At 35.9% G+C, this 17,495-nt stretch overlaps 1 protein-coding gene across 3 annotated transcripts; it reads right to left on the bottom strand.

Annotated features, from left to right (window-relative positions):
- Positions 1-769: 769 nt before the first annotated feature.
- On the bottom strand, positions 770-10,115 carry LOC127955936 (gastrula zinc finger protein XlCGF26.1-like). 3 transcript variants are annotated; one of them, XM_052553603.1, is made up of 3 exons: positions 9,933-10,115; positions 7,966-8,174; positions 770-4,163 (listed from the first exon to the last, which is right to left on the bottom strand). In XM_052553603.1, the coding sequence occupies exons 2-3, from the start codon at positions 8,048-8,050 to the stop codon at positions 2,293-2,295; spliced, it is 1,956 nt and encodes a 651-aa protein (XP_052409563.1). In that variant the 5' UTR covers positions 8,051-8,174; positions 9,933-10,115; the 3' UTR covers positions 770-2,292. The 3 variants fall into 3 exon arrangements, with proteins under 3 accessions (XP_052409563.1, XP_052409565.1, XP_052409564.1); XM_052553605.1 differs by having other exon boundaries at positions 7,966-8,079; XM_052553604.1 differs by having other exon boundaries at positions 7,966-8,051.
- Positions 10,116-17,495: the final 7,380 nt, after the last annotated feature.

Here is a 17,495-nt window from a genome sequence, read left to right as displayed (position 1 = left end):
TATATCTTCAGTTTAAACCATAACTGCATACTGTGCACTCAAGTGGACATCTGAAGATCTCTATGAAAATTTGTAAAAATTCTTGTTTTTCATGCCCTAAGAGCAATAAAAACACATAGGGGAAAAAATCCTGAGGTTACCATAATTCATGCATGAAAGGGTTAAAAGTCTTCCTGATATTAATTCATTATATATTTCATATAGTAATTAACACTGAGACACTAATTTGTGCAAAAAGCACTAATGAATTGTTTAAGACTTGAATCTTAAACTCGAGGACTTGCAACTTGACTTGGACTTGTCTGTCTTGACTCGGGACTTGACTTGGGGCTTGTCTGTCTTGACTTGGGACTTAAATGCAAAGACTCAAGACATGTGGTTTTATTAACAAAGTTCGGGAGAAGCACGATCAGATAATCATCCAATTTAGCACAGGTGCATCTCGTTTAGCTAATCATCTTAAATAGCACGCAAGCATATATATATATATCCAGTCTTCCTACCTCCTGTCCCACGACAGTTTTTTGGCAACCCTCCTCCACCCCAACTCCTCACTTCTAATCTATTTATCCCAAATTAGGGATAGGGGGAGTTATTTGGGTTCGGGCTATGCTCCGGGCCCGGACCCCTCCCCCAGGACAGCACGCCAAAATATGCCTACTATTTGCCTTCAGATTAGATGTAAGGGTGAACTCGTGAATTACATGTGACTTGCAAAACATTGACTTGGTCCCACCTCTGCTACAAAGTATCAATATATATAACTGTATAGTTTTTGTCAGTGTTTATTTAAAAACATCCAGTTATGCAGAATATAAGATGGTAAATACTTAATTGATGAGTAGGCAACAAGATATAAAACAATACAATATATAGGGTATGATTTTGCCACAAAATTCAGCATTAACATATAATGATAACTGCAAATCTGTGTTTCGCTGCCTAGAGTCCATTTGTTTCTTTGAATTGCAGGGATCCATTTGCTTCTCTGTTCTGTAGATTTCGGCAGTCTGTAAAATATATTTCAGATTTCTTGTCAGATCTATTTGTTGTTTTAGATGTGTTTTGTGTGTTCTGTCACAGCTTTCTCGCTGAAAACCACTGCTGTCATTCAGTCTTTTTGGCACTCGGTAGGAACTGCAGTCACTCCAGCTGACGGTGGCTTCACATGCCAGGTATTCATACAACAGCAATCAATAGCTGAGACAAAAGGGTAGGGATGTGGATATTATGTGAAACACAAGAAATAGGAGTGTGCCCCATGTGCTCATGGGTGATGAATTGCATGCTTCAGTATAGAAAAAAAAGCATTCTGAACAACTACCTCTGTAAATCTATGGAGTAAATTCTATAAATCTACCACATTATGCTTTGTTTATAGGTGTACACTAGAGTTTACAGACAATGTGTGACATAAATGTCGTCATTATCAGCACAGTATGTGCATACCTACAAGCAAAGCAATATTTTTCTAACAGCATACACTGTACACTCAGTTCATGCGGGTTTTCTTTATCCTTTTTTTTTTTTTTTTTGCACTTGGACACTAGTTTTTTCACAAAGTGGCCCAGGCAATTGTTTCACATTTGAAAAAGAAAACAAGCTGACAGAAAAAATAAAATAAGTACTCAAGAGATGCCAACATTGACAAGTTTTTGTTCAAAAACACATAATTCTACTCTAAACAAGTACATTTTTAACAAGACATTTTTATTACTCATAACTTCCGGAGAGAAACAGTGCAGACACTGGACAAAGATTACCTTTTCTAGTGCACAAATGGAATATACTAGGCATTTGCTACAAAGCTGATGTATAACTGAACCTTCAATTAATTTTTTGAAATGCTGTTAACCGTGTCCATTAAATAAACTAAAAACACAGAAGATCAGAAGTAGGACTTGTTTTTACACAACTTACTTACACAAGCTTCCAGATGATGCCCAACATCCATATTAAAGTCCAGATAACATATCTATAACCGGCATTTTTTCAGTTTTCATTCAGTTTATGTCCTTTTATTTATATTCTTAATTTATATACTATATATTGTAGCATTTTACAGCAAGACAGAAGTTTAACTAATGTTACGATTACGAGATATAAACATATGGAATGGAGCAACGCCTCTATTGAATCAGAATTAGAGGCTGTCTACCACAACCACTCAATATTTTATATAGCAAAGGAGTTGGTGAGGTGTGGCCAAAAAAGTTTATATGTACATGACAAATAGAAACGAGAAGCCTCAAAACAAAGTATGCACAGGCCAATGGTCATGAGGCTTTACAATCAGATTTGGCCTGCATTCAGCCGAGGTGAAATTTTCAATTTCACGCAGATCCGTATTTTCTGGTGCCACTTTAAATCGCTGAGCCATTTAAACCTCTTACCACAAATGGAACACAAATAGCGCCTCACATCTGCATGGCTCTTCAAGTGTATTTGTAAGTGTGATGGCAAAAGGAATGTTTTATTACACTGATGACAATGAAATCGCCTCCCTCCGGAGTGAATGTGCAGGTGATTTTTGAAATTGCTATTTTTCTGAAACCCCTTTCCACACTCAGAACACTGTAATTTCTTGTCAGAATGTGTTTGCAAATGACGTTTCAAGTCTCTTTGATATGCAAAGCTCTTTTCACACTGAAGACATGTGAAAGGCTTCTCTCCAGTGTGAACTCTTATGTGAGTCTTAAGATTCCCTCTAAGTGTAAAACTCTTCCCGCACTGAGGGCAGGTGAAAGGCCTCTCTCCAGTGTGAACTCTTATGTGAACCTCAAGATTCGTTTTGTTTGTGCAGTTCTTTCCACAGTGATGGCATATGAAAGGCTTTTCTCCGATGTGGGTTATTACATGATTCTTAAGGTGATTTCGGTCTGTAAAAATCATTCCACACTGATAACATTTAAAACTGTTCTCTCTTGAGTGAATCCTCAAGTGGTAATTAAGGTTTCCTTTGCGTGTGAAACTCTTTCCACACTGGCCACATATGAACGGCCTCTCTCCAGTGTGAGTTCTCATGTGGGCATTAAGCGTTGCTGTATATGTAAAATTCTTTCCACATTGAGGGCAAGCGTAAGGCTTCTCTCCAGTGTGAAGTCTCATGTGAGTCTTAAGGCTTACTTTATAACTGAAACTTTTCCCACAGTGAATGCATTTGAAAGTTTTTTCTCTGGTGTGAATTTTCATGTGAGTTTTAAGGTTTTTATTGTACTGAAATCCCTTTCCACACTGCTGACATTTAAAAGGCTTCTCTCCGGAGTGAATTATTACATGCCTGTTCAGGTGTTTCATGTCTGGGAAACTCTTTCCACATTCGTGACATATAAAACAGTCCTCTCTTGAGTGAATCCTCATGTGGTATTTAAGGGTTCCTTTACGCGTGAAACATCTTCCACACTGAATACACATGAATGGCTTCTCTCCAGTGTGAACTCTCATGTGAGTGTTGAGATTTCCTTTTAGCGAGAAGCTCTTCCCACACACTTTGCAGGTGTAAGGGCTCTCTCCAGTGTGACTTCTCATGTGTGAATCAAGGGATGCTTTGAATGTGAAACTCATTCCGCACTGAGGGCATGTGTAAGGCTTCTCTCCAGTGTGAAGCCTCATATGAGTCTTAAGGCTTACTTTATGACTGAAATTCTTTCCACAGTGATGACAAATTAAACCATTTTCTCCCGAGTGACTTCTTGTGTGATAATTGAGGGTTACTTTACGAGTGAAACTCTTTCCACACTGATCACAAGTGAACGGCTTCACTCCATTGTGAATGTTCATGTGATATTTAAGGTTTGGTTCTGCGGTGAAACTCTTTCCACACAGTTTGCAGGTGAAAGGCTTCTCTCCTGTGTGAATTCTCAAGTGACTTTTAAGGTTTCCTTTTTGAGTGAAACACTTTCCGCACTGTTGGCAGCTGAAAGGCTTCTCTCCAGTGTGAACTCTCATGTGGACTTCAAGGTTTTGTTTTTGATTGAAACTCTTTCCACACTGACAACATGTAAAATAACTGTTAGATTCTGTCTTTTGAGCTCTTTTTCGTGAGGACGTCTTTCCAGTCTGATGGGATTTTTCCCCAATTATGAAATGATGAAGCTTCTCACACTTATCTTTCTTTTCCATTTCATTCAGTTCTTCACTTTCTTCTTTCAGTATAATCAGATCTAAAATGGAAAAACAAATAAAAACTGTTACACCATTTTAGTGCCACATTTGACCAGCATTAAAGTATCAAAACTATCAAAACAAAAATGCTAAAGAAAGTGGTGTTTCCTGTTATCTCAGAACATTATAGAGGATGTCTCTTCTCACACAAGCATTCATGCAATGTCGTCCCCTTGGAATTATAAGGTTCTATCTCACATTTTTGTCAAAATTGAGTTATTCACTTATTCTCATTCTGTGTCAACGTATTTACATTATGTGATAGATTTTTTTTTATGTTGTGTACATTATGGGACTTTTCATTTAAAAAACAATAAGGTTCTATCTAAACAGTCGAATGGAACACAAAAACTTTGAAGCTCAATATCTCAAAACATACTCGGAATGCAGATAGAACCTTATAATTCCAACGGGAATTAAGCTCTAAAGCAGATGTGCTTTAGAGCTTAAGATCTTTGCCCGGTTCGGTCGGGTTCAGGCTTAATGTATATCATCTTGGGTCGGGCGTGGGCTTGCGCTCCGGTTTGCGAGGTAAACGAGTGGTCATGTTATGTGTTTCGACTAGCGTGATGTGTTTCGATTTGCACATGCAACCAAAGCAAGGTCTGCGATGTGGAAAGGTTTTGACCATGTTTATAATGAGAATAATGAGTGAATAATGACGCACCATCAGTGAGCGCAGGAAGGCGCTGAAGCCATCTACAGTGGATTCAATCATTTTCCAAAAACATGTAAGCTTAGCCTAATCACTGTAATACATTTTTTTTAAAATGAAAACTAAATATTCATTGAGACTTAAATGCATAATGTGGACAGAGTGTATACGCTAATGTTGGCATTATTCTTTTATTAAATGTCAGCTGCTAGTGGCGAAGCAAATCCGGCGGAGCCTTTATCTTAATTTCGTTATTGCCAAATACCCATCTTAATTTAAAATTTACTTAATTTAATTTGTTAAAAAAAAGACTCATTTTTATTGGTGCGTTGGTCTATTTATAGGCTAAATGAGCCTAGGCCTATTTAGAGTGCTGAGATCTTAAGATGTCACAGAGGACTTATTTTATTTCTTTATTCCGACTTCCATGTGGTGTAGTCTACGTTAGTTATTACTAAATTATGTTAAAACACGAATAAATGACAAATTTTTGACAAAGGCAAAAGAGCGGTGTGCGTATGAACATTTGAATAATGTCGGGCTGTAAACAGGTTCGGGCTTTTAAAAAGCTGTCAATCAAAATGTACTTGTCAGGCTCGGGCTGAAACCTGTCGGGCTCGGGTCCTGTCGGGCCTAACTTTTAAGGCCCGATTACAGCTCTAATGTGCTTCACATTATTTTACTTCAACATGTGTTAACTACGTCAAGTGTGAATGCATGAATGTATGACAGTTGGCCAGAGGTAATGTTTTATAGTTTTGAAAGTTTAAAACATTATTATTTTTTTCTAAAACACATCGACCCACTTCAAAAGACACTGATTTATCCACTAGGGTTGTATGGGTTGCCATCTTTGTTGTTGTGCCACATAAAAAAAGTTAACAGTTTAAGTCATTTGTGGATTAATGCGTATTGGAGACGCGAACCTTTAAAATGATTCAGTTCGATTTGGTGAACTGGTTCTAAAAGATCCGGTTACATCTAATGATTCATTCGCAAACCGGATATCACAAACTGATTTGTTTTGAACTCTCTCTCACAACAGACACGGAAGAGAAGACAATGCTGAATGAAGTCGTAATTTTTGCTATTTTTGGACCAAAATATATTTTCGATGCTTCAAAAATTTTTAACTGACCCTCTGATGTCACCACCGGCGGCGCCAGGGGGGGTCTTGGGGGGTCTCAAGACCCTGCCAAAAAATGCCTTGACCCCCCATTTGACCCCCCAGCCTCTTCCTGATTAAAAAATATATATATTCGGGATAAAGATCCAAAAATGTTTCTCTTCAAACTACGCAGAACAATAATAAATAATAATTATTTCGACATTTATTCATACACTGAACCGAGAACCGTTTCTGTCGGGATTCGAGAACCGATGAGCTGATGATAACTGCGCATGCGTGATTGAGCGTGAAGCAGACCGACACAGAGCGCATCTGAACCGAACTGATTCTTTTGGTGATTGATTCTGAACTGATTCTGTGCTAATGTTATAAGCGCGGGTAAACCAAAGGCTTGAATGAAGGGCAATCGTCGCCAATGACGGCATTACATCGAGCGCAAAAGAACTGGTGAACCATTTTTTTTTTCAACTGGTTTATTTGATCGAATTGTCCGAAAGAACCGGTTCACTTGAGCACCTGCTCCTTTGCCCCTTAAGTGCCCTTTTGTCAAAGCAAAATTTCCTCAATTTTTTTTTTGTAATAACATAAACTTTTGTGAATGCCTGCCCACGCCCAATCATAATATTAGTACAATTTATTAATAATAATTTAGCCGTAAATAAAATGACCAACATGATGACCGTTCACCTGACTACGACCTCATCCAACCGGGAGGATTCCTCATGCTGCACGCGCATTTTTTAATTGCTAGAGGATATTTTCAACATCGTGGCAGCTGGTAAGTGGTGTTTCATTCTCAGCGAAGTGATTTTGGTGTTTATTTACTTATTATTATTTTACAAGAACGATGTGATGTGAGAACATGCAGATACGTTGTTTATATTGCTGTGTGTAGCCTGTAGTGTAGAAGTAACACTAGCGTGTTGTTTGAGGGAGAAAGGTTTCACAGGCATCGAGGGGTCTGGTCTTTTTTATGTTATTTGAATAAACTTTTATTATATTACAGTACTAATTTATTTTTAACACGTAAAAATAATTATCACAACACTGGTAAGGCTTATTCAGATTTTCTCATTCTCTGAATTATCATTATAAAAATAAAAACAATTCAGAAATGAATTAAAATATAATTATATTTTAAATGTGATGCAAATATTTTTTCTACAAAAGCGTGTTTACAACAGCAAGACCACTTTAGCCTGTAAACTCAATAATATCTATCTGGAAATAAATGTAAAAATATCAATGTCAATACAAATGCATAATATACCTGACATGAAAGTGCAGTGTGAAGGATATGAATAACAAATGTAGCCTGTCATTTGTTTACATTGCAAAGGTGTTTTTGTTGTTTAGTAGCAGAAATATGCAGTTATTAGCCATGTCCACTGTATTTTTTGTTGGTTTTCATGAGACCCCCCTTGAAAAGACCAGGACCCCCCCATTGCCCCCCCAATCAAAATTGTCTGGAGCCGCCACTGGATGTCACATGGACTACTTTGATGATGTTTTTCTTACCTTTCTGGACATGGACATTATACCGTACACAGTTTCAATGGAAGGACTGAGAGCTCTCGGACTAAATCTAAAATATCTTAAACTGTGTTCTGAAGATGAACGGAGGTCTTACGGGTTTGGAACGACATGAGGGTGAGTCATTAATGACATAATTTAGATTTTTGGGTGAACTAACCCTTTAAACTATGTCCACACCAGCATTCCTTTTTATTAGATAGACTGTTGCATAACTAAGTGAAAGAATTGAATGGTTATCATTATTTATTGTCATAAATTATACACAAAGTATTTTAATAAGGCTACTTAATATTTTACATAATTTAATGCATGACAACATTGTGAAAATGAAGGCAAAATTTGGTCCTGTGATCTCAACATGTCTGCACAAATGGGGTGACCTGATCTATGTCAAAATAAAATCACTTTATTTAGGCAACACATACAGTTCTCATACAGGGGGAAAAAATGAATGAGTTCGCTTTAAAGAATACAAACCAACCTGCTTGTTCCTCAGCATCTTCTTGTTTCACTCTGAAGTCCTCTTCAATCCTCAAGTCTTCACTTTCCACTTTAATAGATGCCATCCTTTTAATAATACATAAACTGGATTTTTCTGTGTGTTTAAGGTGACACTGCTTAACATAAATCCAAACAAAATCTTTGGATGCCTCTCAGTCAGCTCCCTTGTTCAGCAGTCAGCACACTGGCCTGTGAGGTCAGTCAGATTAACAGTTAATAGTCTTTAATAGTCTGATTAGCCAAGCCCTTCCAAAAAACTAGCAAATCAAATTATACAGACACTTCGTATTTAGTTAATTGGAATAATGATCTGTAGATAAATTTATAAGATTACAACTTCATGAAAACATTTGCAATTTGTTCAAATTTGTCAAATTTACACATTTTAAAGTTGAAGTTACAGATAGGTAGTGTGCAATGTTTTGCAAATCAAAAAAAAAAAAAAGATAATATTAATAATAATAATAATAATAAAAAGTGAATCATTTTGCCAAGCAGTTAATTGTATTGGCTTTTTAAAAAAGTTCCAGTGTTGTGGTTAACTCGTGGGCTGTTTCATAAAACAAGTTTACCATAAAAGCCAGGCTTATTTCAGTTAGTTTGATTATTGTCAGTTGATTTGGTTCTAAATAAATTAGACTAACTTAAATAATTCAGTTTTTTTTTTTGGTAAACTTGTTTTATGAAATAGCCCCTTGTTGTCCATGTTCAGTTATTTCTTCTACTGCAGATAATAATTTTCTTATCACATATTCATCAATTTCTAAAAACCTGTGCAACATGTTCATTAAAAACTATACTTTATTACTACATAATTTGGTATTATTGTGGTTTTCTTCTGCATATTATTTTATAACAGCAACAGTTTCCACAATATTTCTTGAATGCAGACAATCCAAAAACAAACAAACAAACAAACAATATCACTGATGTACTTATTTTGTCTTCTGGGAAATGTGTATTAGCTTTTTGAAGGGCATTGCAAATTGAAAAAAAAAAAGTTTGCACCCCTTGGCCTTAATGCATTGTGTTCCATACATGAACATCAGAAAATGTTTTCACATTTTGTAATAGTTGTGTTTGAGTCTCTCAAGTTGTCCTTACTGGTTCTGTAGAACTCTTGAACAACTATCACAAAACATGAAAACAGGTATGGATCCTGGTAAAGACTGACATGTTAAGATTCAACATATGCAAATCTGAATGTAGTTTTGAAGTTGTATAAATTCAGTTATTTTGTCTTGTGGATTATATGTAAACATCTGTTGTGTGAAATATCTTATTCAGGACAGCACTAAAAAAAAAAAAACACACATGCAATTTGTATGATCCCTCTTTTGTTAAAATTTTAATATTTTCCCATATTCTGCAAACTTCTCAGCAGAAGCTTATGGGATGCTTTGGCAGAGTGTCAAAGAGTCGGAGAATCATCAATTGTTGTTTACAATATTTGCCCATTTACATTAATGGATAAAATTCAAAGTAACATTAATATTGTAATTATAACGAAATGGGAATAAGATCGTATGACACTGTATCTTTCTGTTATACAGCCACGCAATAATAAAATATCCCGTTAACTGCATCTGTATGCAGCTTCCCATATTTTCGAAATTAATTAATATGCGTCCAATCTTTTAGTCTGCATAAAAATAACAGCTGAACACGGACACTAGTTGAATAGTTAAAAACGTTTCTCTCCTTACTTCTTTCCAGTGGCCGAAATCGTTTTCAAATAAACTGATTTATGATACTGGGAGCCAAGGAGGGAGCAGAATGAGACGCACCTTTTGTGTGTGAGGGTGCGTTTTACTCACAGACAATACCGTTCACAGAGGTTAAGTAAAAATATTGTTACTCTCAATAATAAAAAAATAATTTTACACAGCATGTAAAACTGAACGGTTTGTATCATTTCAAGCACTTTGCATGCATTAAACCACAAACCTTTTTTTCTGCAGAATGATGCAGGACAGCGGTGCAGCCTTATGACGTCATGTCGCTTATCCAAAATAAAAGTTTCCGTTCACACGCCAGTGGCCCTGTCCCAAATTGCACACTAAACTCTCGCGGCCTTCCTCTGTGTACGCACGTTCATATGCCGCTTTGTCTGTCGGGTAGAAGTCTGCTGCGAGCTCGACCGATGCGTAACGGCCGCAAGGGGGGCGCTTGCAAGCACTCTTCTGAAAGCTAAAATGACGAATGCGACACCCTACGGTCTAGTGGATTTAACGGACACGCGCACGCAGCTCAGATTGTAACGCCTGTTTCATACATCCATAGATGTCTATACGCATGACTCACTGTGCTTTCACACAGGATGCGTTTGCAGTGCGCTGATCCGCGGCTGTTTAACACAAACACATCATTTATCCATTATTTTGATTTCAAATACAAACGTAGTAAGCCTAATGAAAGTGCTTTTTCCTCTTTCATCAATTTCATTCACGTTTAAACTCAGTTAAGCGTATTAATGAATGATTTTTGTTGTAGGCCTATGTTATAACAAATAAATTAAATTAAAATTTATCACAGACAGAAACAGTCGGCTAATGTGCTTTTAACATTTAAATCTTTATTACCGTGGGCATTAAAGAACTAGTTTTCCTACCTCCAAACGACACACGTGCATATGTTGACTTGTTTATCTTAAAGTGCACCTTTTTTCAGTTTTAAACCTAACCAAACAGCCTGTGAAACACAGTAGACTTTAATTATATCTATTTATTGTGAAAATACCACATTTCCGTTTCAATCCTTGTTCACTTTTACCGCGAACAAATCGCTGTCAGTTTAAATCACCACTTGCAGCACAGCAAAAATAGCCTCGGTGCTGTAAGGATTGCTGCACTGCTGTATGGCAAGCCAAAATATTCATAAACACCTGCTCGGGCGTCGGATTGCACATTGACATGTCAAAAGTGTGCGATTTGACAGCAAAATGCACATCCTCGAAACGCGATTTGCCTTAATGAAACAGGCATTTTTTTGTGTATCAAAATGCATTTCGTCAACCTATGATTTATGGTAAAATGAGTATAGGCGGACAGAGTACACAGCTTCATTACTTGGGTAAAAGTACAGATACCCCTTGCTAAATAGTAAAAGTATCTTGTCTACTTAAGTAAAAGTACGGAAGTACTTGTTTTTAAAAGTACTTGAGTATCAAGAGTACAAGAGTATTACTGATTGATGAGATGCTGGGTTCATGAATATTAATCTCGTTGTCTGCGGTCGGTCGAACTGATTTGCTGACTTTACAGCGTGTCAAACACAGATGCACTGTGCATCCATTGAGATGAACTGAAAAGCACAGATCGCTTGATAGAGAGAGAACTCTGAAGCGCTCAGAGTTCAGCGAGTGAAAATGTGCTAACCTCATAATAGCCTTGAACACACACACTGACGTGTAAAATCTAAGAATTTATTAGCCAATGGCTAACGATAGACAACATTTAGTCGTATAGAGTAAAATTTTGTCGCATATGCGAGTGGTTAATTCGCAATGTAGAGGGTTGGGCTCTGAATACGAGCGTTCTTGACGGGGGCTTTGGAGTCACAGAAAACGAGTGTTTTTAATGTGCGTTCATCATAATAGAAATGCACGTTTTGAACGTGTAAACAGGTCAACCAAATTGGTGGTGCAAAACGTCTTTTGAAGTATCCAAACAGGCGAAAGGAACTGCTCTCTCCTAGTGTTTTTCAAATCAAAAGAGTGTGCTCACTTCATACGGCCCAAGTCTGCAATGCTTTGTCCGCTATATATGGGGTATTATGGTAAGGCATTGCTGCCGCATACAGATTATTGTTTTCCACTCTGTCATAATGACAGGATGTTATGTCTTTTTATGTTTTATTTACATTTTTTAATAATGACATGTCATAAAAACAATGTTTTTCACCGGACATAAGTTATTAGGCTACATCGTTACATTATGCACTGCTGGTGTCGCCAGTCCTGAGATAAATGAGGATGTGCACGCTTCCGAAGTTACTGCAGGAGAGATGAAAGTGAAAGTGAAAGTGACATTCAGCCAAGTATGGTGACCCATACTCAGAATTTGTGCTCTGCATTTAACCCATCCGAAATGCACACACACAGAGCAGTGAACACACACACACACACTGTGAGCACACACCCGGAGCAGTGGGCAGCCATTTATGCTGCGGCGCCCAGGGAGCAGTTGGGGGTTCAATGCCTTGCTCAAGGGCACCTAAGTCGTGGTATTGAAGGTGGAGAGAGAACTGTACATGCACTCCCCCCACCCACAATTCCGTCCGGCCCGAGACTCGAACTCACAACCCTTCGATTGGGAGTCCGACGCTCTAACCATTAGGCCACGACTAAGAACATTGTCTTAAAATAATGTTTTTATTGTAGCAACATGTTTATTATGGTCATTAGGTTTATTAAATTAGTCTACAATACAATGCTATTCAAGAATTGCACCCAAACCCGGAGGATATGACTCGTTTTGAATAATTGACTCTGAGTTGGGAATAATTCTTTATTTGAATGACTTCAGTTTGACGGCTGTATCAGAAATTAAAGTAACTTCATGAAAGCATCAAAACCCTATTTTCAAGAGGTGAAAATCTGTCTGAAATAAGACTCATGACAATAACAGGAGATTATTTGAGCAGGTACCTTTTTACAATTTTTAAACATTACAACTTAACTTTAGGTCTGAGTAGAGTCTGATAGAACAATCAAAACTGTAAAAACAACACAAAGAACGTGACAGTATTTTATGTCATTCTAAAATCTGTGGCCTGCAAAATCCCACTACACATGTGGTTGCAGAACTCCTCATAGCTCGTGTGTATTGGTAGGCGCAGGACTACGTCACACGTGTTAGCTTCTGGGAATTTGCGGTCTGTGTGTATGAAGTCAGTGATTGGATGGTTCTTGAATCCCAGTGGGGGCAACTCCTCCAGTCCAGAAGCAAAGACAAGGACCTCTTGCAGAGTAAGGTTTTTACTTTGGCCTACCTGCATTTCTCCACCTGTAGAAAATAATATAAACATGCAATCCTAAACATCCCAGACCATCCACAAACCAACAGTGTGTAGCAATGAAATAATTGATTTCATTTCGCACACACATTAGCAACTAATTAATAGTTTGTTAACACTTTATAATAACTTTCATTTATAAATCAATAACAAACATTTATATAATGCTTAACAGATCTTTAGTTATTGTATATTCACATAGATAGTAACATATGCTTTTTAATGTTTACTAACGTACTTGCTATTATGTAGTTAAACTTTCAGTTCATATGATCATGCATCTTTAAATGATTTTGACAGATAGTTTACAATGATTAAAAGCTTTATTAATAAATAATTAACAAACATTATATAATGCTTAACGGATCATTAGTTAATGTTTACAAATGTTACTAAACTTTCAATGCAAATGATTTTAACAAAAATTGTACAGTGATTACAAGTTTTTGTTAATGTACTTTTGAATGCAAACAAATGTCATCAAACTTCAGTTCACATATTAGCTAATGGGGACAGGATTTGAAAAGTCTAAGTGGTCATAAAAAAAAATAGTCACACTCAGGGTCTTCGGGTCAAAAATGACCCGCCATAGGAAATGAATGGGAAATTGGCAAAAATAAGAAAATACTTTCATTTCATTCGAGTTTTTTTGTGTGAACAATCTACAAATCTGCCACGATGCAGAAAAAAGCACACAACAGTGAAGGGGTGAATCTCTAAAACATCAAGAGTGCAGAACAGACAAAAATTTCACACACACACACACAAACAAATGAAAGTGTGTCAGTGCAAAAGCTAATTTTGGAAAATGTGTGAAATAAAAGCAATTATTCATCAATGTAAGAAATAAAGTGCACAGCAATGAAAGCATGAGGCTGTAAGCCATCAAAGTTGCAAAATAGACACACACACACATAGGGAAATATGAGACTGGTGAAACTATAACAGAGAAATGTGAGAATATGTGAGATAAAATCAATGAATCAAATAAAGGGGAGACATTGGATCCAAAATGCAAAAGTCACACACCATGTCTCTCTCTTGAACACACACACAGATGCACAAACAGAGTCAAAGGCTGGAATTCTTCCCTAGTAACTCCTGAAGAAGGTGCAGGAATGTGATGAGGAAGCAATTTCCTCCACGGCTGGTCCCTCCCAAGCTGGTCCCTCCCCCGCCAAAAGATGAAGATGCAGAAAGTGCTTACCACACGATTTGAAAACAGGCATCGTTTGCTTAAAGTGCCACATTCCAATTTGTTGGGGACACTCTATTGTGATGTGTGACAACTGTAATAATTAGTTTGTAAATAATATGTAAATATAGTTAGAATTTTTTTTTTTTATTTCTCTAATTTACTGTTTGAGAATTTACTGTTTTGATAATTTTTAGTTTATATTTAGTATAATTAATTTAGTTTGATAACTGTTAGTTTAGTTTTGTCCATAATTGCCCATTGCCAATTTTGAATAAGAGTTACTGTTCATTCAATTTAAATAATATGGACATAATAATATGTAAATATTTAGTTATGATGATATTTAAACCACTTTTTTTATTTTTCTAATTTCCATTTACATGTACTGTTTGAAAATTATTATACGTTTGCTGTTATTTTTGTTTTTTGTTCATAATCATAAAAGTTACTGTTCATTGAATTGCAAAAAATAATTTTAATGGAAATGTGTATAATAAAAGGTTAATGAAAATATGTTATGATTGAAATATGTATTTTTTCTATTTCTAGTGCAAGGTTTGACTGTATTATAAAGTAAAACTGGCACTTGAAATTACCATTTAAACCAACCAAACAAAAAAAAAACTTGACAAAAATAGTCTTTGTCTTTAAAATCCACAACCTGAAATAAATAGGCAAATATGTGAAAAAATCACTAGAATTCACAAGCCTTTCTACAGAGAGCTGTAAATTCTCTACGGTGGTAAAAATGTGCTACTGCATGATACAAATGCTTAATTTGTCCACCAGATGGCACCAATCTAATTTCAAAAATTGTTTTCTATAGGCCTTGGCTGTATTTTAAAATAAAATAAAGCATTAATATTAATAAAAAAAAATTACACATATATATAGATATTTTTTTCTATTATAATCAATGGAAAAAAATTATCATAATTATTGCATAAAAATTCATTATTATCATAAAATTCTCTCAAAACACCAAAAAAGAAAGAAAAAATATTATTGAACAAAAATACATTTGATTGATTTTACTGAAAAAAAAGTATACCTGAATCCCGCCCTCTGGGTCATTTTTGTCCCAAAGGTCCTGAGTGTGACTCATAAATGAAGAACCCTAGAGGGTTAATGTTTTTGCAGTACCCAATCTAAAGTGGAGACTAATCATCATTTGGAAAGGTTTATAAACATCTACAAATCATTAGTAGCTACCTTTATGAGCAGTCATGTTGATGGCAAAAAGTTCCCCAAATGACTGGAATGACTATTTTCAAATATTTACAAAACATTTTTTAATCATTTGTTCTTTGCATTACCCAAACTAAAGTTGAGACTATTTATCATTTGTAAAAAAAATAAATGAAAAAAGTAAAATTTTTGTAACATTATTTGCAGTGGACAGCTATAGTAACTGTTTGTGTAAAGGGTGATTAGTTAAGTTTGGCTAAATGCTTGTGCAAAACATGTTTTTATTACTTCAACACTTGTATTTAGTGTATTAGTGTGTACCAGAATTGTTCTGGAGAATTAGGTAAGGACTGTATTTGTGCTCTCATAGGTTATTCTGTATCCGCACTGGTGTGTTGGTAAGAACACATAAGACTCAGATGAATCAAAGTTAGGAGTTTTCTGTTGATCAGGTAGAGTGGTTACAGTGAGTGGTCTGAAAATATCAAAGAATAATAAGAAATATTAAGTATACAGCAGATTAAATAGCATTCACACAAGCAATAATACAGGTTACATTATTAAACATTATTAAAGTTGTTGCAGTATACAGTTGTCCACAAGGTGGCGTCGCGAGCTTACTCATGGCATTAGATATGACAGATGTCATTGCAACATGTCAGGGACAACTGCGTGTCATATAATATATACACAAATATAAACAGATAATACTATAAATCACCATTCAGAGATGTTACTCATATTATAGTGGTACTCAGGCTTAGTTATACGTATTGTAAAAGACAAACTTTGGCGCTTAGGCGCTAACGCGGATTGCCGCGATAAAGTAAACAAGCTCTTAATGCAAAGACAGCAACGCTGCTTTTAAACACACTGAAATGATCATATGATAACTGGATATAAACAACTTACTTTCCAGGCATTAACTCGCTCACATGACACCCCTAATAAAGGCAAAGGAGAGATTAGTTAGGTGTAGGAGAATTCACAGTTCATCTCTAGCTGAGTATGAGGCACTGACTGACGTCACTTAATAAACTGCACTCTGATTGGATGAATCCTTCGTGACAAGAATATTCCTTGAATCATACATCACACAGGAGGGGCAAAAACACAATTTCAAGAAAATAACATTTTCATTTAATAAAGCAATGAAATATAACCAGATTGAATCGCATTCCCTAATTAATTTGACCTGTACACTGCTGACCCCTTAGCCAAACTTAAACCACTGAACTTGTCACTAACTTTACCCGTATCAGACTTAAACTGCAACAAAAGTGTTGCACACTAACAAAAACGTAATCATTGAAAAGCATATGTTAAAATCCATTGTAGATTTTTGAGATGTGCATGATCATGTGAATTAGACGTTTAATAACATTTGAAAAGCATTTTAAATTAAATGTTAATTATTACACTGTTAGACTTTACCGGGTTTTTTTTTTACAGTAAAATACTGGCAACACTGTTGCCAGCTAGTTGCTGTAATGAATCTTTAACAGTGACTAACTGGCAACAGTGTTGCCAGTATTTTACTGTAACTGAACCATTACGGTGACTAACTGGCAACATTGTTGCCAGTTATATTTTGTAAATAAAGAATTACAGTGAATAACTGGCAGGAGTGTTGGAAGTTATTTACTGTAATTACACAAAACCACTCAGTATAATACTGCATATACATTTACTGTATATAATATTTGTGTAACACCAGAATGATAATATTTGTATTTATTTTTTTTCTTTAAAAGAGAATGCATATAAAATGTTCATACAAATATATTTTATTCATTTGGGAAAAACAAATACATAACATGAAATATAATCACAAAATTTAACAAATCAGAAAATATACTAAAATGAAAAAAAAAAAAAAAAAAAACGCACACACACAAAAACAACCACATTATCTTGTCACGAACGGTGTACTGGAAACACAGAGAGAGAGATCCAATTGCAGGTATTTGAGGGCAAATCCAAAGGGGTAAACAGTCCAGGCAGGGTCAAAACCAGAAGATCCAAAACATAACATGAACAAGACACGAACACTAGGCAAGGCAATGATGACGGACATGAAATAACTGTAACATTAAACAAGGACTCCG

Source organism: Carassius gibelio, chromosome B4, assembly GCF_023724105.1.
Source record: "Carassius gibelio isolate Cgi1373 ecotype wild population from Czech Republic chromosome B4, carGib1.2-hapl.c, whole genome shotgun sequence".
NCBI lineage: Eukaryota > Metazoa > Chordata > Actinopteri > Cypriniformes > Cyprinidae > Carassius > Carassius gibelio.
This window is presented reverse-complemented; position numbering and strand designations above follow the sequence as displayed.

Coding starts and splice junctions, on each gene's coding strand:
- LOC127955936 (XM_052553603.1), bottom strand. CDS start 8,050: ATGGCATCTATTAAAGTGGAAAGTGAAGACTTGAGGATTGAAGAGGAC. Junction 4,164..7,965: donor AGATGCTGAGGAACAAGCAG/GTTGGTTTGTAT, acceptor TTTCCATTTTAG/ATCTGATTATACTGAAAGAA.